Raw genomic sequence first — 22,381 nt, forward strand, 5'->3', positions numbered from 1 at the left:
TCCCTCTTCTCACTACTCACTTCTAACTTCTTTCTAACTTCACCTCTAACTTATCATTTCTAACTTATCACTTATCATTTCTTACTTCTCACTTAGTACTTCTCATTTCTCACTTCACACTTCTCATTTCTCACTTCGCACATCTGACTTCCCACTTCGCACTTCTCGTTTTTCACTTCTCACTTCTGATATCCCACTTCTGACTTCTCATTTCTCACTTATCACTTTTAACTTCCAACTTTATGCTTATTAGTTTTTACTTCTTATTTTTCACTTCTCACTATTACTTCGTACTTCATTTTTTTCACTTCTACACACTTAGTTTTTATTTCTACAGCTCGGCAAAAATCCACACGGCGGTGTGCCAGCAAAATGAAAACCTAATATCCCGGCAAAAAATACGTTTGTTAGCTGATTTTCAGCAACTTTGACAGAAATCTCAACCAAAAAACATGTTTGCTGGGGCACGGCTGTGCGAATCTCGGTAAAAGTTTAACATATTGCTGAGATCCCGGTAAAAAATAAATAAATGTGTAACTTCTCACTTCCCATTACTCATTTCTCACTTTTTACTTAGCAACAGTGTTGTCCTACACTCTGTGCAAACAATTCTGCTCTTTGAATTTACAAACGATTTTATAATTTCAACTAAGTAAGTGCAACTAATAGAAGGATTTTTGAATGTCATATCAAACTATCAAAAAAATGCACGCCAGAGCCACAGGAGCGTGCAGGCTGAAAATTCACTAGAGTGTATTTTCAGCGCACGCGCTGCTGTGGCTCTGGCGTGTAGTTTTTTATAGTTTGACATGACATTTGGAAAATTCAAATATCCTTCTATTAGTTACACTTACTTAGTTAACCTTCCGGGACTCGCATGGTCCTGGATCGCTCATGCAGTCCCGCCTCTGTTGTAAACGACAAGTGAGCTTTTTTTGTAGGTGTTGTACTTTTAACAACGGTGCGAGTCCCGGATTTTAAAATTTTTTAGATGGAGTAAAATCAAAAAGCAGAATTTTTGCACAGAGTGTAAGACAACACTGCTTAGCACTTCTCACTATTCATGTCTATTCTCTCAAATCGCAGATCTCACTTCACACTTCTCATTTTTCACTTTTCACTACTCACTTCTTACTTATAATATCTTATATCTCACTTCTAACTTCCCATTTCTCACTTATCGCTTTTCACTTAAAACTTCTTTATTTTTCACTTCTCACTTTTCATTGTTCAATTCTTACTACTCACTTCGCACTTCTTATTTCTCACTTCCCACTACTCATATATCACTTCTAACTTTTCACTTCCCACTATTCATTTCTTTTCTCTCGATTCGCACATCTCACTGCTCATTTTTCACTTCTCACTTTTAACATCTTTTATCTCACTTATCATTTTTCACTTCAAACTTATAACTTTTCACTTCCTTCTTTTCACTTCCAACTTCTCACTTCTTATTTCCCACTGCCCACTACTCACTTCTCACTTCTTATTTTGCATCTCACTTTGCATTTCTCACTTCTCACTTTTAATTTTCGCTTTTCATTTTTATTCTCTCAATTCGCACATCTCACTTCATACCTCTCACTACTCATTTTTAACTTTTCACTTCTCACTTGTAACATCTTATATCTCACTTATGACTTTCCATTACTTACTTATCACTTTTCACTTCTCACTTCCAACTTCGCATGTCTCACTTTTCATTTCTCACTTATCACTTGTCTAACGTTTCCCTAACTCGATGTTGTCAGAAACAGTTAGATGTGAAAAGGCATTGGAAATTTACTTCGACTTACAGAATATCGAGTAAGGGAGAAAGCGACTTACGGAGGGAACGCAGTAGGCTAGATTCAAGGGACTTTGAATTTCATCGAGTAAGAGAAAATATAGCGTTACAGAACATCAAGTTAGGGAAAGTTCACTGTATTTCTAACGTTATTAAGTAAGATCCATCAACTACGTAACGCAAAAAATGTTCATTTTCAACTCTCCTCCTCCCTTTGTCACACTTTTTGTATGAAATATATTAAATATTTGTATGGATTGTCAACCTCCCTCTATAAGCGTTACGAAATTTATAGACGTTCTCTTATGCGTATCATACTCATGCATAACCTCGCATTCTACACCATCCCATCCCATCCTTTTCCCAATGAACGTCCCATTTATAATCGTTTGCTAAGGATAGAAAATATGTTGTCCATATTGGTGCAAATCGGTTAAGAACTTCAGAAGTTATACTGGATTGTTCGTTTGCTAACAATACTTCTATAATCGTTGCCCTAGAATAGAGTATACGGGTCCCAAACTTGGTAGAATTCGACGCATGCGTTAAAAATTATTACCAAACTGCTCGTTCCATAAATATGCCCTCCCTTCCATTCCTCTATGACACTCCTACGCATTCTAATGTCGTCTTCTTTAGATAGAGAATATGTGTTCTAAATTTAATGGAAATCGGTCAAGGGGCTCAGTTAAGTTAAATTGAATTCTTCGTTTTCTAAAGATTAAACCAAGTTATTTTTTTTGCAATTCTAATGGATAGTATCGTTGTTGTTCGTTCGTTGTAGAAAAGCATATGGCATCAATATATTGCGACAAGTTACTTCAATAACTGTGGCTTATATACCGTTTTGATTCCTGGGGGATCAACAAAGGTTTTTCTAGCTGATCATCATTGTGTTTATGTTATGTTTGCAGGAAAACCCACTCAGGGCAATCTTAATGTGTAACGTACCTATATTCAATCGAACAATTGATGTGCCTGCGATGCCTCCTGTAGTGGAACATTCCTCACACAAGAGCCAATTTATCAAAGCTGATAACACCGATTGGAGTGGAATGCGCATACGCACACACTCGCGAATTCCCCAATGTTTACTTTAATTGGAATGTGTCGCGAATGTGGCCTAGCAAATACGGTACCACCACACAAATTTGGAAGCAGCTGCGTTCGTAAACCGAGCCCGACGGTTCTTAATCCACCCAGATGGAAAATTGAATTTAGCAAAGTTATCCAAATAATACCTTTATTTCTGTGATTAGATAAATTTGGGGTGGAACGGTCGAGATATAAGGTGCAGAAATTTCCGTTAAAATGTTTTCCGATGCTAAAAAAATCTATACACATGATATTGAATTCGGAGTGACTGCTATCAGCTTCAGACAAAGATTTATATATTTGTTTGATTCAACATTGCAGGTACAGCCAGCCTGTCTATAACTGTAAAAGATTATAAGCTTTGTTTTAAAGTTGAAAAAAGATAATAATGTTGCCACCGAAATTCGTTCCGGGTTTCGTTGATCAGTAGGGTTTACAACAAATTAATAGTAGAGCTTGTTCAGTGAATTGTCTTAACTTGTCATGAGACGTCGTCGTACTTTTGTCTTTTCTTCCCACAAGTTTGTTTTTTTCCATTTCAATTGGAAGGAATAACCTTAATTTTCAATATATTAATACTAAAGACTTTTTTCATTTTTCAATTTTCGCATGCATTTCCATCTCGGTTGACGAGATCTCTCAGCTATTCTGAGCATCGTGCATTGTGCATGTCACCCAGTATAAGAATTCCGGTATTGAAATCTGTTTAATGACTGTAAAATTTTATCATGGATGCTAAGAATTAAGCTGATGTTTCATAAGCATTAAGTTTGTGAACCCCTGAAATAAAAAGGATTGATTTCTTTTATTCGTAAACTTATGGCTGCTAATAACGCTCTCCACACCATTTCACATCATTTTCAACGGAAGAATGACCAATCGCTCTGCACTAGGTTAATAAGCAGCATGATTTAGCCTTCGTAGAAAATTCAACACCCCGTATCTGACTTATTGATTCAGCCAGCAAAAGTTACTAAACCAAATGACGCAACACTATATTTACCTTCCGGCGCCACGTCGTCGGTTCACTATAAGCCGTCAGGTGGTTAACAAAAGTGAGTTTTGGTTTTTTTTGCAAACTTCTTATAGAAAATGGACCAGATTCGATGCACATGATTGCTATCAAAATAAGAAAAGTTTAACATAAATAATAATATGTAAATATGAACATAATAATTACGGTTCTGCTAATGAACCAAAAGGAAAATAACAATCATAGTAGTAACAATTAATTGCATATTATTCGGCAACTCGGCCGTACAAAAACCATTTTTTTTGATTTGGTTAAATATCTTGGCTGTGCGTACGCACAGCCCTTGTTTCGAAATCGCAAATGTCATATCAATTCGTCCATTTCGAAACCTGTGCTGTGCATATGCACAGCCAAGATATTTAACCAAAATCATAGTAGTGTTATATGATAGATATAAATATTTGTGTGGTCATCTTATAATATGGAAGTTCCCATAGTTCGGGTGCGACATGGAAGTGGACTTTAATCCAACCCATGCGATGGAAAGATAAAGGTGAGCAAATACCTGCCTAGCTATGATGCGAAGCAACGATTCGTCATATTTGCACCAAGGAGTGATTTCACGCGATGATTGCGTTAAATCGTTCTGTTGATCATACATTGCATGATATACCAATATCTACGGGTAGAAAACACACTGTATTTGTTTTTCTAAATTTAAAAATTGTTTGGTTCAAATGTACCAACTGTAATCGACCATTGGTTAGTTACATACAATTATTTCCAACTAATCCACTAATTTATTGACTAATTAACTTTGGATTCACAATTTTGACATTTCAATGCTCAGTGCTGTTACTTCTTTTTCAAAGTACAAAGTGATCTGAACCGAGTTTCTCGAAAAAAGAAAAAAACATTGCTGATAATTCGCCGAAAGTACATGAAATAATTTTTGGCAATTTGATCGCATTAACCTACAGGTAAAGGCGATCTTTGGGACTAAAATAATAACTTCTTCTTCTTATTGGCATCACATCCCACACTGGGAAATTGCCGCCTCGTTGCTTAGTTTTCATTCAGCACTTGCACAGTTATTAACTTAATTTCTAAGCCAAGTTACCATCTTTGCATTCGTATAAGGCTAGCACGATGATACTTTTATGCCTAGGGAAGACGAGACAATTTCCAAACCAAAAATTGCCTTGACTGGCACCGGGAATCGAACCCTCTTGCTTTATAGCCGCGCATCTTACCGCCCCATTCTAAAATAAAAAAATAAAAACTTCCCATAAAAAGTTAATAAAAAGAAATCAGGGTATAAGCAATAATTAAATATAAAATTTCCACAAATAATGCAAAATTTCAATAAAAGATTAAGAATCAAAATCAAAAATAAACTTGCACTTTTTGCTGCCGATTTTCAAAACTTTTCACTTATTTTTTCTCTAACGGGACGCAACAAATATTCAAGTACACTTCACGTGAACTCGTACTTGTAACTTCTTCAGACAATTCAGATGAAGCTTACGTGACCGGTGTACTTCATCTAAAAATCACGTAGAACTTAAGTTATTTTCACATGATTTTCAGATTGTTTTGCTTGAAAACAAAGAGAGGTGCGGCAAACTGGTTACGAACCATGGACATCGGGATAGAGAGGCCTACATGTAGACCAGAGCACACGTGCATCGACGCTTGGATACTACTTCACGTAACTGCGTATATGAAGCGCTTTCAAAGATTCATAAAACGCCAGTTGTGAATTTCGTCGGTCCTGTTCGCGTAGGAATTCCAACAACCTAGGACTCATCAGTACGTTTACCCATGATATTTTTGCTCTTCTGAAGTCAGTTTCATTGATTCGTCAAATATACCGCCTGGTGTACCGTATTGTTCTAAGGATCAAAGAAATAGTATGCTTCAGACACAACATCGAAGGAAAGACGTACTGCTCTAATTCTAATCTAGGATTTAAATGCTAATTGTATTTTGCATTCAGCTCATAACAAAGATTAGATTACGAAATTCCATTTGCATCGATTAGAGAGCGTTTAGCCGCATGAGATTAGACAAATCGACATTTGAATCACATACGTCCTTTTGAATAAGTACCCGAGAAATATGCATAAATCGCTTATTACCAGCATTGTTAATTAAATTATTATCAACTGGTGCTGGACCTAATGAAACAGATATTTTCATTTCGAGATTTTTTGTCGAAGGATATGAACAGATTAGGGTAACCGTACCCGTAGTGGAGATATTATCAATAGTGGAAGTAGTGGGGTTTTAATGAGATTTTACATAATTCTACACTTTACAGTGATTTTAGTTGATGCTTTAGGTTTAGCTGTATTTACCCGGCCTTTTCTTTTTTTTTTTGTTTTTTTTTCTTTTTTTAGGAAATTTGAATTGCCAATTTTATTTCGTTAAAACCAGTTGGTAAACGGGGTTATCGTGTTTTGTTGTTGATACTTCCTCAGTTGATAAGATGATCCAAATATTGCTTAAAGAACATCCAGTGATTGAACGAAGTTAGATATCACTTTTAAAAACATTAATTCCGGCAAATAAATTTTTGTTAGGAAATTATATTACCGAGAAATAGATGTTTATCGAATCTGTCATATTCGAGGTGATGTCACATTCTGAGAATTGTCATATTCGGGGAAATGTCAAATTCGGAGAAATGTCATATTCGGGGAAATGTCATATTCAGGGATTTGTTATATTTTGGAAAATGTCATATTCGGGGAATTGTTATATTCGAGGAAATGTCATATTCGGGGAAATGTCATATTCGGAGCAATTTCATATTCGGGGTGATGTCACATTCTGAGAATTGTCATATTCGGGGAATAATCATATTCGAGGAAATGTCATATTCGGGGAAATGTCAAATTCTTAGAAATGTCATATTCGGTGAAATGTCATATTTGGGGAAATGTCATATTCGAGGAAATGTCATATTCGGAGCAATGTCATTCTAGGGGAAACGTCATATTCGGGGTGATGTCACATTCTGAAAACTGTCATATTCGTGGAAATGTCAAATTCGGAGAAATGTCTAATTCGGAGAAATGTCATATTCGGGGAAATGTCACATTCTGAGAATTGTCATATTCGGGAAAATGTCATTGGGGTAAATGTAAAGTTCTTAGAAATTTTATATTTGGGGAAATGTCATATTCGGGGAATTGTCGAATTCCATTCGCCCGAATAGACCATACGCCCGAAAAGACCATTCGCCCGAATAGACTATATGCCCTAATAAACTATTCACCTTACTTGATGAAAAGGTATATTTATAGTCAGCAGATTTTTTTCCCCAGGGCACAGGGACCAAAATCCAGAGGAAAACTTTCCCTAGGTGTAGAGACCCATTTAACAATGATTATAAATAGAATCTACTCATCACTGTCTTGCAATCCACAGGGTGGCCACTCACCCGGAATTCCGGGTAAACCGGGAAAAATACGGGAATTTTGATCAAGTTACCGGGAATTTCCCCAAATTTATATTCTTTCAAATTTCTATTCCAAAAGTATATGTTAATTCTTTCTTATTTATGTAAAATTAGCAGTTTTGCTAATAAAGTTAAAACACTTGAATTTGAGACTAGATTTCGGAAAGTCGTAGGAACTTTGAATACTTTTTTCTTACATTTTTTGGAAACTCCTCCAGGAACCAGTTTACTGTCGTTTGTCGTTTAATACTGCAATTTGATTAATTTTAGACACACTAAACTGTTCTATCTTTCTATTTCACAATCTATTCGAAATTTAAAAAATACAGTTCTGCTAAGAAGGTACACTCAAGAAATAGGTGCCAAAGGTACTGCATAAATATAAGATCTCTCGACAGTATGGAGTACAGAACAGTAGACGACCCTTTTTGCCTTTCTCATACACATTATAATTTCTCGTATTATAATACTAAGTATATGGAAAGGCTGTTGGACCGATCCAAAACCGAACTTCTGATAGAAAGTTCAGAGACCCATAGTGTTATATACCAATCGAATCATCTTAACGAATTAAGGTGATGTCTGTATATGTGTATGTATGTATGTGTGTATGCACACTTTTGTGTGTGAGACACACTTTTTGGTATTATCCTTATCCGATTTGCTCTCAACAACTTGCATTCGACGCGGTTTTTCGCTTCCGGAGATATTGAAAAACATTGTTTTTCAAACATTGCCAAGGGTTTCCCTTTGAAAATAAATTTGCTACAATGCATTCAAATGAAACCAAATAGATGCAAATTGGTGGAAATATTGGAACTTATCCTCCTAAATTGATAGTTTTGCCTTTCTGATGCCTTTTTTTTAATTATGTGCTAGAAAGGCACCACCAATTCCAAGGTGGATTAATCTATCTGAGTTTAGATGATAGATTTACTGAAAATAAAGTTTTGACGAGCTTAGTAGTCATATGGCTATCGCTTCTACCTCATATGCAGGAGGTCGTGGGTTCAATCCCAGACTCGTCTCATTCCTCCTACCTTGTATTCTTTCTTTTTATATTTATCATGTTCTAGCAATCGCTAGAACAGGAAATGGACTTCCATACCGTTTCCATTTCTATCCTACACCATCAAATTGACTATTTTAGCAGTAACTGCTAGAAATGAAAATGAACGGAACGCTAGTTTCCTATATCCAATTAGAATTCCATCAATTGCTTTCCCCTACCACACTGGGAACTCGTGAACCAAGACGAACCTCTGCCCGTTAACCTCACCCAAAAAAACTATAAACTTCCGCATAAACTAGTTCATGATCTTGGAGAATTTAATACAGAATGTTATGCAGAAAACCGCGAGAAGATTAGAGTTTGCCCGGCTAAGTTATTAGCATTTCTCTGAAGTGGGGTTTAAGCAAATTTCGTTTCTTTTACCTTTGAAAAGAAATAAATTCACCCCTACAACACTCCAGTAAAATGCTAATATCTTTGCCTAATAAACTCTAATCTTCTCGCTGTTTTCAGCATAACATTCTGTATTTAATTCTACAAGAACTGAATGAGTATCATGGTTCTTGATCGTAAATTGTGCCGTCCAACTGCAAATCACTGTTTTTGGATGTTTCTGCATACATTTTTCCATATAAACTTCCAATGAGTTTAGCACCGCCCAAACGTTGATCGATTTGGTTGAAATTTTGTCCAGAGCATCAGGGCACCAAATAGAACCGAATAAGAGGGCGGCCCATCAAAAAATTTGAAAAAGTGTTTTTTGAGCCACCCTAATAGAGATATATAGATAGAAGATAGATATTTCGTTCCTTCCATCAATTCACACATACCTATTCTATTTTTTTTTTTTTCTAATATCATTTTCAACAACTTTATGCCGCATAGTAGTTGGGTTAAATTGTTTTTGTTTTACAGTCTGATTTACTGCAAAGCCCTGAATCACATACTTTGGTTTCCTCAGACGACCATGATCCAAATAAACCATCGGGATTAGGGGCGCAATGAGCATACTCACTAACTCACCTAACTACTCACCATAGCTTAGTACGTACTGTTAGACCACATACACTGGAGTCACTATTTGGGCGGGTCGTTTTTACGCGGCTGAGTAAAAAAACATTCTATATATAAAATGTTTGCAAACTTGCTCCATTTCGCTTGATTCGGCGAGAAATTATAAAACTTTTTTTTTACATGGATTTTCGAATTCGGAATTGAAAATTTCTTTCTTTTCTTCTTCCGTGAAAAAAAAAAGAATCGGGTTTATGATTATTTAGACTTCAGAGCACCCCCATTTAAAGGACAATTCGATTACATTTGAACGTGAGAGAAGAAGTCATTAAAAGAAAGAGAAACGCGGCGGATACTTGGTCCATCCAAGTCATGCACACAGTCATCTGTTAAAGCTGCCCATTGTGCCACACCGTCCAAGATGCTCATTGTGCCCCTCATTCTCCCGTTTCCTCAAATAACGAGGCAATGATGAGGTACATCTGCAAATATATACTCGGCAATTACTTCAGAGTCTGTGTGACCTTCACCGAAAGCATCTTAGTTGTATACAATTACTTTTTTTATGACCGTGGCTCTAGGTAATGAATGATCTCAACTCTGTCAACAGGCTTCTTGACTCATAGGAGATAAGGCTGTTTTGGAAAACTGATTATATTTATGTCTAGTATTATCTGAATGAAGTCTTGTGCTCCACCGCATACAGTCCATCACGAATTAGTTGGCTTCGGGTTAACTCTTCCGTGGCAGTTTTGGAATACTTTTCAAAATCATCTCGTAATTACAAACGGTTGTGGTGGAATATTGAAGTACATATAAAACTACAAAAGTTTAAACTATTAGCGCTAGATCTATTTGGACTGCACATATATTCCTGTCATCAACATTCTCTCTCAGCTGAATTCTCGATGAATTGCTTGGTTTTTAGTACATGGTTAGTATAGTATTATGATGTCCAATCATTTGGTTGAAATGCGTCTGAATGTGATGGAACTCATGTGAATCTTCTCTCGTATCCTATATGAACAAATAACTTTCGTTCTTCCAATAAGGACTAACTTGAAACGATTGGGTAATAAGATGTACAACAAAAATTGATTCATAACTATGCCCAGTGCCCATCGCCAAGAAAGAAACAAAATATATTTGGACTAACCCCTTTTTTTGTTCCCCAATAGGTTCACAGTATGAGCCAGGAGGCTACGCAAGCCAGGTACAGCAACGCTCCAACATGACGCAACGCGAGGGCATCTTCAAGTTCGAAAACGAACGGATCAAGACCCTGCAGGAGGAACGGTTGCACATCCAGAAGAAAACCTTCACAAAATGGATGAACTCGTTCCTAGCGAAGGTAAGGATTCCAAAATTGAATTAACCATTTTTCAGTAATTTGCTATGCCCTTTCGTGGAAGAAAACAAGTATTCACTGCATCGTTTAAATTTAGATACATGTCCATTAAACGTTAAGGTCTGATATTAAACATTGGCAAGTCTAAATTTATGGTGATTTGCAAAAAAATAATATCGAATTTCTTTTTGCGCATGAAAAAGTTTGAACCCAAACTCCGAATTGAAACTTCGTTGTCCGAGAAAGGCATGAACGTTTTTCATTCCACCTGTCATGGGATATGTTAGGCAGTGTAGACACGTTTTTGTTTTGGTTTGTTTTCCCGAATGGAGAAGTATATTACTGATTGCTCGTCTTGATTATCGTCTAATCGTTATCAAACACGCCTTCGCGAGGTAACGCGAGTGGCGACAGTTCTAATCAGGGATGCCACCAGGAACCCTTCCGGAATTCTTTTGGAAATTGCTCTTGGAGTTCTTCCAGGAATGCTCCACGAATTCCTTTGAAAATCTATTCACGAATTCTTTACGAAGCTTCCTCCAGGAATTTCTTTGGAAATTCCTGCAAGAAATCCTTCAAAAATTGCTCCAGGAACACCTTTGGAAATTATTCTGGGAATTACTCCGCATATGCCTCCAGGGATTACTTCATAAATTCCTCCAGGAATTCCTCCACGAATCCATCCGATAATTTCTCCAGGAAATCCTTCGAAAATTGCTTCGGAATTTCTTTCGGAAATTCCGCTAGGAATTACTTCGCTAATTTCTCCCACCTTAACTGTTCAATGTTTTTTTTTCGGAAATTTCTCCAGGAATTCTCTCGTCAATCCGTGCGAAAAATTCTTTCATTTCTCCAGGAATTTCTTCGAAAATTAGAAAAATATAGAAACCAGTTTTTTATTTAAAACAAAAAAAAACTGTAGATGAGCAAGTCTCGAGCGAAATGGGCAAAATGTTGTTGTTTATATTACAAGCCAAGCCATTTTGCTTGCGTTGAATAAAGGCAGCATTACGGTGCCAATGAAAATCAACTTTTCGAATTTCAAAAACGGGTAGTGCTCAAAAGTTTTTTTTTATATCTTTATTAAAGAGATTTTCAGCCCTAGGCTGGCTCATCTCTCTCAAAAGTTTCATCTCCTCGAAAAAAGTCCCTACGCAAAATTTCAGCTCAATCGGACTTCGTTAAGTGTTTGACAAAAGCGGTCAAAATTTGACTTTTTTAACACGAAAATTTCCCCAGAACCCCCACCCCTTCCCCTTTAGTCTTGGGAATGCAAGAAACGTAAAGCTATCTCGAAAAAAAAAAAATTGGAAAAAAAATATTTTTTGCAATTCCTGATCATAATATCTGGTTTACAGTTCGTCTTTGAGTGATAAAACGGCCTACTTTTCCATATCAACGAAATGGGTGCTTTAATGAACATTATGCAACTCAAATTAGTTGCATAATATTCATTATCCAGTATTTTGCGTTCGATAATGGCTGCCAAGTGAGTGCCATTTGACATTCAAGAGGTAGAAAATATTTACATATTTTAATCAAAGTAGGCTTCGATTATATGAAAAATATTGGCACTCATCTGCTCTGTCTTTAATCAACAATTTTGTTCCTGAAAAGTTAAAAGAGTCTTTTGTTAATTAAAATGTTCCCAACATTCGCTTCATTTTCCATATAATTTTAAATAAACATTTTCAATTTTTAGCTGAAGAATATGAAAATCACAAGAACGAGAACATTAGAAAGTCAATCCTGCTATACACATCTAATTTACTTTGTTCGAATCTTGGGAATGCGTGTTATCAGAAAGGAGTTATTAAGAATTTTGGTTATTATCCGTTTTTCTGATATTACCTAGTAGGGAAGAGTTTATTAAATTTTCCCCTTTTCATACTCCCTATAAAAACCTGAGAAATCATTAATTTTGTCTTTCTAGTTGGTCGAACTTCAGCTTTGCGTCGCATAATGTTTTGCCCATTCGCATAATGTTTTGCTTTCTGAATATTCTTGCCCTCTCTCCAAGATATCTGTTATATTACAGTTTTCATATGTTTATTATACTAACAAAATTGAATTACGCATGTATAAATGGTAATTAGTCAAAGCCCAGTTCGCAAAAGTGAAATCTTTTTGTCATTAGGCTACGGCTGAGATAGCTTTATAATAAACCGCTGTCCTCTATAGCGCGATTATTTAACTTGACGAATACTCAGACGGACTGGGTAGACCAACAAATGGCCCAGCCACCAGAATCCCTAAGCAAACTTGCCGGAATGAATTCGACAGATTTGGTTAGCTTTTAACGGAGTTGAACAAAGCAAATACTAGCGGACTTATGATGGACTCCGACAAACGTTCCTACTACGGAGCTTGGCGAATAATTCTGAAGTGCGGATTTCCTTAGTCGTAATGAAGCATATTATTTCTTAAATTTCGTCCGCTAACTAACCAACCATCGCCCTAAGAGCAAATTAGCCAACTTTCATGATAATTAGATATTGTGTGTAGCAGGATTTTCAATGCTTTGTGCTTCTGTTTCTGAAATTCTTCAGCTGAAATACAAAGATAAGTATTTGTTAGCATAACATTATCGTAGCGAATAAGTAATCTACAGAAAACATATTTCGACTTTCGATAAACAAAATTGTTGCTTTATGTGGCAGAGCTCATGAGTGCCAATATTTTTCAAGAGTTCAGGACCTACTACGATTAAAATATGTAAATATTTTCTACACGGAAGAAATAAACTACTCAATAGTGAGTTTAATTCACCCAACCTCGAACATCCGTACGGGAAGCCAAAATTGAGTAAGTAGGGTCGAAGTAGTTTGCCTTTACTTCCATGTCAAAAAAGTACCGAACGAAAAATTTATTTATCCAAATTTAAGTTTAATTCACTCAATTTCGACCTCAGGTAATAAAACTCAAAATTGGCTTCCCGTATTGACCTGGCGGCGTTGGATTGTTTGGCTCTTTTGTTGTTGGCAACAAAAGAAAGAGTGGATGAAAGCGAAGAGAAAAAATAACTCAAAAGTAAGTTTAAAAGTACTCAATTTTGGGTACTTTTTTTCTTCCGTGTACCTCTTGAACTTCAAAAAGACACTCACTTGGCCGCCATTACCAAGCGCAAAATACTGGATAGCACTCATTTGGGTGCTATAATGAAAAACCAACGTCGGAATAGTAGTTACATGACTACATTATGCTGAAGTAGCTTGGGTAAGTGTTCAAATAGTGTATTCTCTGCGTCGCGTGATAATGAATTATTGGCAGTGGCTGATTTTCTACCCGCCGCTGTCACATCCAGGCGCTATAGTATATGCGCAAAATAGCCAGCAAGAGTTAACCGCCAGAAATTTGTATGGCGAAAGTCATCTAACGCGGGTTTTCTCAAAATAAGAAACTTTTCATGAAAAACTATTTGGCACCGATTATGTAGGAAGGTGTCCACTACCATGCCTACCAAATATTTTTTTGATGAAAGTGCTTAATTTTAAGAAATCAAACCTTAGATGCCTTTCGCTATCCTGATTTCAGAAACTTAACTCCTAGTGTGCCGCTGTAAGCACGCTCAAAGCAGACGATTCATTGTAATAGTTTGACGGACATGACGTCAAAAATTTCAATCTATCGTTTCACGGCTTGTCGAACTATGCAATGTGGCACCTTTACATGGAATCTGATTGTTCTCTGCAGCAATATAATTTATTGCCAAGAATGATCATGTGGAGTAAATTAGACTACAATTTTGGTACAGATTTATCAAATTAAAGTCCAATTTTCGTCATTGCAAAAAATAGCGTGTGCAACTCGTTGCAAAACTCGATTTTTTCAGCACTCGTAGTATTTATCCAACTCGGCCAGCCTCGTTGGATAAACGTACAACTCGTGCTGAAAAAATCATCTTTTTGCAACTTGTTGCACAAACTACTATTTTAAGACTTGGGACTTTTGTTTTTGTTTTGGATGCCAAATGTCTCATAAATGCATGAAACATCGAGATGTGGTGATTTCTAAGTCCCAATTTTTTTTCGAAATTCTTCATAGTGTTGGAACCTTTTATATTGTTTTCATAGCCTTCATCTAGAACGAATAAGGGTTTATACAATAATTGAAAATACAAAAAATGTTTTTTGATTCGAAAGTAGTTCACAAAACAGAAAATGATTCTCAAAAGTTAAAAAAGTTATTATGGGGCTTGCCTAGGATGTGGTGGGGTTTGAACGTGGGCCCTGTTAAATTCCTATAAAAAGCTGCATGTATCCTCAAGGAGGCCCCACCAAAGCGACCGTGTGCCGCTCAAAACGCACAAGCCCAAGTTCTGGTGTCAGGTGGGACACAAAACAGACCTAACACGACGGCCCTCCGAAGAGACAGGAGGTTTGTGCAGGCCCAATAAGCCGCCTGGAAAACTAATAATTACGAGCAATATAAGAGATAATGCGACTCGATATAATCGGCAACGACCTAGGCGACGAATAAAGGATCACGATTGGAAGCCTTGGAACATGGAACTGCAAGTCGCTAGGTTTCGCAGATTGCGACAGGATGATCTACGATGAATTACATCCCCGCAACTTCGACGTCGTGGCGCTGCAGGAAATCTGCTGAACAGGACAAAAAGTGTGGAAAAGGGGGCATCGAGCGGCTACCTTCTACCAAAGCTGTGGCACCACCAACGAGCTGGGATCCGGCTTCATAGTGCTGGGTAAGATGCGCCAACGTGTGATTGGGTGGCAGCAAATCAACGCAAGAATGTGCAAGCTGAGGATAAAAGGCCGTTTCTTAAACTATAGCATCATCAACGTGCACAGCCCACACGAAGGGAGACCCAACGAAGAGAAAAAAGCGTTCTTCGCACAGCTGGAGCAGACATACGATGGATGCCCAGTGCGGAACGTCAAAATCATCATCGGCGACATGAACGCACAGGTAGGAAGGGAGGAAATGTATAAACCGATCATCGGACCGGATAGTCTGGACACCGTATCGAATGATAACAGCCAACGATGCATAAACTTTGCAGCCTCCCGCGGACTGGTAGTCCAAAGCACCTTCTTTCCCCGCAAAAATATCCACAAGGCCACTTGGAGATCACCTAACCAAGGAACGGTTGGTTTTCCGATCGACCACGTTCTAATCGACAGTAAATTCTTCTCCGACATCACGAACGTCCGCACTTACCGCAGTGCGAATATTGAATCCGACCACTACCTCGTTGCAGTATGCCTGCGCACAAAACTATCGACGGTGTAAATCACGCGTCGGAGTCGTCCGCCGCGGCTTAACATTGGGTGGATACAAGACGGTAGACTAGCCGTCTGGAAGTGGCACTTCCAACGGAAGAGCAGCTAGGCGCAGCGTCTCTTGAAGATGGCTGGAGAGATATTCGATCCGCCTTTGGTAGTACCGCAACCGCTGCACTTGGCACGGTGCCCCCGGGTCAGAGAAACGTCTGGTATGACGGCGAATGTGAGCAGTTAGTACAAGAGAAGAATGCAGCATGGGCGAGATTGCTGCAACACCGCACGAGGGCGAACGAGGCACGATATAAACGGGCGCGGAACAGCCAAAACTTGATTTTTCGGAGGAAAAGGCGCCAGCAGCAAGATCGAGACCGCGGGCAAGGTGGATCGATCAGGTGGAGGACGATTTGCGGACCCTCCGCAGACTGCGTGGTTGGCGAAGTGCAGCCATGGACCGAGCTGAATCTAGAAGACTTTTATGTATTGCACAGGCCACTCCGGCCTTAGTCTGGTAATAAATAAAAAACGGCTGGCAGCATTGGTTGGGCTGGGTATGTAGAGCGTTTAACAAGATGTTAGTCATGCAATCTAGAAAATTCCCTGCAAACCGATTGAAGGTATGACACTGACCAGTTCCTGTCCACCAGTCCACCTGGGAAAAATCTAATAGATTCCGCTCACACCTGGTCAAATCTTCCATTTCAGTAGGGTTAACGATTAAACTCTTTTTCCACTTCCGAGGAATTGTTGACTTTCCTGCTTTTCAAATGTGTACCGGTGCGCGCGTTTCATTGATTTATGGAAGTAAATAAAGGTGCACAGAAAGGGGTCCCGCCTGAGTTTTTTTTCTGTTTTGTTTACTTTCATAACGACAATATTTTTTCCGCTCACTCGCTTTTTTATGGGCGTTGTTCTTGGTTAACTTTTAGGGGTCTATTAAAAATGTACCTCGAGTTGAACTCCGTCCAGTCCGATTGATTCCAATCGAAAATAAAGCGAGATGACATGCGCATTGCGCATTACTGACCAACAACGTCTAAAGACGTGACGACGATGGTACGCTCGATCCGACCTGCACAATAAACCCCTCTAGATTTAAATGTGGTCGTGTGAATTATGTTGACCTCAGCTGTCGCGGTATGTATTTGTCGCCGTTAGGTAATGTATGAATGGTTTCTTCGGATTGCTTCATTCGGAGCGAAGCCAATAAATTACATCAGTCGACAATAACGAGGGAGAAAGGTGTCGCTAATTGCGTTTCGTTCAGTGATGCATTTCAAAGAGACACGTGACTTACGGACCAGCTATTTATCAAAACGGGTAGGGTAGTATTATGTATAATGAAAAGCGATCAGGAAGACAAAACTTCTGACATTGACACAACTTCAGATTGTAAGAGTATACACCCAGGTTTTTTTTTACGCTATTGGAATTCATTCATTTCTCGGTTAACCTGATCTTTCGCAGCTTTTTAAATACCCCCTGAATTTTCTTTGATTTTTTTGTGAATTTTTTCGGGGAATTAACTCATTGTTTCATTCGCTGGAGGTCTTAAACGACAAAAACCAAACCGTGTAAAAAAATCTGCGTGTAAAAAGATTCAATATCTCAGTTATTGTCATGTTATAATATAATATAATAATTATAAGTGTTATGTGTTTAGCTCTTTTTGTCTTTCTTGTACATCTTGTATAGCCCATCGAACTGAGCCATTTTATTTATAACTATGACCCTACGAATCTTCAATCTAAACTTTGTTTTCGAAGCCATAATGCAGCCTTTCTATATACTTACTCTTAAATGTCCATACTAAATGATGTGCTAAATGTTTAAATTGGCCACCACAAGAAGCGCTCGCTACAAAAAAAGTATGGCAGATTCGAAGTGAAAAAAAACGATGACAAGGTTCAGCCTTGGGAAACTGGAAAGGCTTAAACGTTGGGCCCTTTGAAACTAAATCGTTATGCGCTTCTTAATACCCATTAAGCCAAACCTCTTATAAACATCTTTTGCAGTTGAAGATCTTTAATACAATCGCTATTAATTTTCTTACATTTCTTTTTTATCTATTTTCTTTGTCAAATATGGTTACCAATCGTTAGTCCTTCATTATTTTTTCTGTGTTATAAATCATTGTTAATCTGTTCATCCGCTTTCCGGAGAGAAACAAAAGGTTATTCAAATCATACTAATTCCAAAACTTCTAATTGAATTTAGACATAAATCACAATCTATTTCTGATGCCATGTTCAACCCACTAACCCGCAGCATAATTTGCCATCTATTTTCAGAAACACCTTAAAAACGTTCAGAAAAAATATACGAACTCATAAATAACCACCCCCCTTCCCCTCTATTCTTCTCTTCTCGACAGGCCAAGATGGAGGTGGACGACCTGTTCATCGATTTGGCCGACGGCATCAAACTGCTCAAGCTGCTCGAAATCATCTCGGGCGAAAAGCTGGGCAAGCCGAACAGCGGCCGCATGCGGGTCCACAAGATCGAAAACGTCAACAAGAGCTTGGCCTTCCTGCACACAAAGGTAAGTGCACTTCGCGGCGCGATATCGGTCCATCGCCCGTCGCTACCATACACATCTTATTCTGCGCCCCGGTCGCCTATCACAGGGGATGGTTGTTTTCACCGGTAACGTAATTGGACGGGTCATTTTTCAATTTTTGTATTTACCCGAAGCGGGTAATTGCTTCGCGCTTGTGTTTTATTTTCGCCTAATTTGGCTATCAATTGCTAATTGCTGTGTATGCCTCATTGATACCGGCAGGGACTCCCAAATGATTCGAATTGTGAAATCACCAAATCTGATTTTTTTTGGTCATTTGTCAACTTTCCTATTGAGGTTTTGAAAATTCAAAGAATGTCAGATCATTTTTTAAAATTATGTGATTATCATGGAGTTTTAGCGATGATCCAAAAAATGCTGATCAAGCAATACATATTTTCATTTTTATGTATTGAGATTTACACAAGCTGATCGAGACAATATACCAAAACCTTGTAATTAATTGTTATGCTCCTTATTTTAAACCCTCTGCTTTATTGGTTGTCTACCAATTTTCCCATTCACTGTGAACCAACCGTTTACTGAAATCGCGAGAGTGATTTCACTTTTTATATCCACACTTGCAGCGTGACTTCCCGAGTGTTGTCCGCGTTCTCTCAATTGAGGTGTGCCGTTTCTCACCTATACCGCCCACACTCCACATCCTCCTGGCGTAGTCGCAGGCATTCATTCATTTAAGCGATCTGCCAATTGAGATGGCCATCAAATCAAACCATAAGCCGCCTAGCCGCCCGCTACAACTGGCCTAAACAATTACCGTCACGGCAACAGCAGCGGGGCGAACGTACTCCGGTTTGATCTACTAAAACGAATTAGCTATAGGACTTTGAGATAGTTTAGCTTAGACGATGAATTGTTCCACGAATAAAAAAATGCCCACTGAATGGTTTCATTATTTGAGTCTTGTGTTCAGCTCATCTCCATTCGTACCACTTGCTTCCATGGTATGGCTACTGAAAATCATTACTTAGGCCGGGTGGCGGCGTTGGTTTCAGTTGAGTTTTTACGCTCATTGCCGGAGGGTTTAAGACCATAGCAAACTGTTCCACTGATGGCACTTAATGTTGCGCCGAATGAGCTGCATTTACTTTCATTTTGTGGCCAAATAACTTTATTATCTTTTAGTTGAGGTGCATTTTCTTTCTATAATTACTACCATTGAAAGTAGCATTGCCGTGTGATGCACGGCTACAAAGCTAAATTGTGTCGATTCTCGAGCTGAATTAGTAAATCTTTAGGTTAGACTGTTAGATGTTAGAGGTAGCAATTTCCCATTGGGGGTGTGCAAACTAAGAAAAAGTAGTATTGAAAGTAATATAAAAAATGTGAATATTAGAATTTAACAAATATGAATGGTCAAACCATAAATAAGAGGCTCCACTGGAAATGGCGTTTTTGTTCTCAAAAATTTTATTTTATATTGGTATGGAAATACTTATCCCATTTTTTTTATTTAAAGGGGTTGTGGGCACCCTTTCGTCTTTGGTCATTTGTACACCAATGGAAAGCTAAACAAATAACCCTACTACTAGCTAACTAACCTACTAATAAGTAATTATATTGATTTCGTCAATTTGGGAAATTTTATTGAAAATGTCACAAATTTGACATTTTTGGACATTTAAATTTTGTGGGCAAGTAGAAAGAATGAAAACTAGGTACCTAAATTAAAAAAAAAAAAAACAGATAAATCCAACTAGCGGTGATGGAGCCTTTCTCGTGTGTTATAAAAATAGTATTTTGGCCATAACTTCCGAGCCCATAGTCCGTTCTAGCCAATTTTCAATAGGAAACAATGGGACAGGATTCTGCGTCGAATGCAACTTGTAAGCAAATCGGTTAAGGATAAGTGCCTGAAAAACGGATTACACTTTTGCCACATATTTTAGGTGGGTGTACACAGACATACACGTTTTTGGAGCGAACATAAAGCCTTTACGTATACTTTGTATACGAGAAAGGCAAAAAAGAATTATTTATTTATTATATTAGCCAGGAAGCACTAAAAAACTCAGATCAATCCACGTAGCAGTGACGATCTGGTGCATGTCCGGTTATTGACACACTTTTTGGAACTGATCGTTGATCGATTTGCTCGAAACAAAATGCATTCGATCGGGAATCCTGTTCCATTATTTCCTGTTAAAAATTGGTCAGTCGGACTATAGGATCAAAATTTATGGCCAATGGTTTTGATGACGAAAGGCACGAGAAGGCACCATTAGCGCTAGTTTCATTAATCAGGATTGTTTTTACTGTTGTTATGCATATAAATGAATGCAATAAACGTAAATTAATGGAATGCGTAATAAACGTAAATCAATGGAAATCATGGATGCCCAGCTTGCGTTGTATGGACGGTTGGTAGGAAAAATAATTGCCTGTCTCGAGAAAAAATTTCGTCCAAATCAGATATTGATTTCAATTTTTAAAATCGATTCTATGCGTAGGCTGATACAGCCCTCTTTTGAAGGATTTGTCATTTTTCAGCTATATCTATTAGGATGCCAATGGAATGTATGGGAAAAATTTGACCATCGAAAAAAGTCCGCATGCAAAATTTCAGCTCAATCGTACTTCGTTAAGGGTATGACCAAAGCGGTCAAAGTTGGACTTTTTTGAAACCCGAAATCCGAAATCGAATTTTATTTCCGATGCCAAAAGTCTTAGAAATGCATGAAACGTTGATAGCTGGTGTTATTAATTTGAAAAAAAAAATGACTTTTTGGAATTTTTTGAAAATAATTGATTTTTTAGGATTTAAAAAATTTTTGGGACTTAAATTTTTTTTTCGAGATCGATTTTTTTTATGCCAAATATCTTTCAAAAAAATTGTTTCAGAGATAACACCACATCTTGACGTTTCATGTATTTCTAAGACATTTGGCATCAAAAACTAAAATTTCGAAAAATAAGTCCCAAAAACAAAATTTTTTTTTGTTTTAGGTGACACCACATCTTGACGTTTTACGCATTTCTAAGACATTTGGCATTGAAAATCAAAATTCGATTTCGAAATTTCCCCTTGGGAACTTTTCGTGTTTCAAAAAAGTCAGAAGTCAAAGCATTGCACTATGGTCCAGGATACAGATTTACGCGGAAATATGTATTTTATGCCAAAACTATATTTTTTAGAAAATAAAACTGTTGTTATACAAAATTGTACGAAATAGTAAGACCATCATTATGGTGCTATAAAAAAATAGGGTGGCCCATCATATATTTTATATTTTTTTTATATTTTATATTTTATTTATTTCTCGGAATACTGACATTTTATGTTCTACAAAGTTGTAGCGCAGCTTATTCCAATAAATTTTGCTAAAAAAGCTTTTTCTGTAGCTCTTAAGATGGCTGATTTAGAGCAATTTTACCTAATTGGATTAAGGTGTACCTAAAAAAAGTATTTTTGATCTACTTTTTTTGTTTTAGATTTCTCGAAAAAGTCGTCTTCGGGTGACTTTTAGAGCTAAAAAAGAAATGCAACTTTTGGAAGGTCAATATGCTCAATATCTTTTTCCGATCAAAAGTTATACAGGTATGTTCCGTTTTTATCAACACGGTCCATGAGTTTCAGTTTATAAAATCGGAACAGTGACAAAATCGGAATAATTTTCTAAGTCGATTTTTTAATGCTAAAATTTTTGTAAAAATGATTTATTGCTGGTAAATTGTGAGATTTCCAGGTTCTAACATTTTTAAATGCTAAAGGACTATCCATAAACCACGTGAAAATGCTTGTGGGTGGCAAGTATTAGTGAAAAATATATAAAAATATAAAAATATATTTATCATCAATGGTGACTGGTTGAGGTTCCTGACAAGTAAGGAGTGCATCAAGGAAACGTCCATAAATGATGTTA

The 22,381-nt window shown here is 37.5% G+C and overlaps 1 protein-coding gene across 9 annotated transcripts in view; it reads left to right on the forward strand.

Annotated features, from left to right (window-relative positions):
- LOC134225165 (spectrin beta chain, non-erythrocytic 1) overlaps positions 1–22,381 on the forward strand; it is a 257,521-nt gene that overhangs the window by 153,036 nt on the left and 82,104 nt on the right. For all 9 annotated transcript variants that reach the window (XM_062705018.1, XM_062705017.1, XM_062705019.1 and 6 more), the window contains 2 exons: positions 10,525–10,697; positions 18,312–18,479. In XM_062705018.1, coding sequence (XP_062561002.1) covers positions 10,578–10,697; positions 18,312–18,479 — 288 coding nt within the window. In that variant the 5' untranslated portion in view covers positions 10,525–10,577. The remainder of the gene's footprint in view (positions 1–10,524; positions 10,698–18,311; positions 18,480–22,381) is intronic.

This window comes from Armigeres subalbatus, chromosome 3 (assembly GCF_024139115.2).
Source record: "Armigeres subalbatus isolate Guangzhou_Male chromosome 3, GZ_Asu_2, whole genome shotgun sequence".
NCBI classification, from domain to species: domain Eukaryota; kingdom Metazoa; phylum Arthropoda; class Insecta; order Diptera; family Culicidae; genus Armigeres; species Armigeres subalbatus.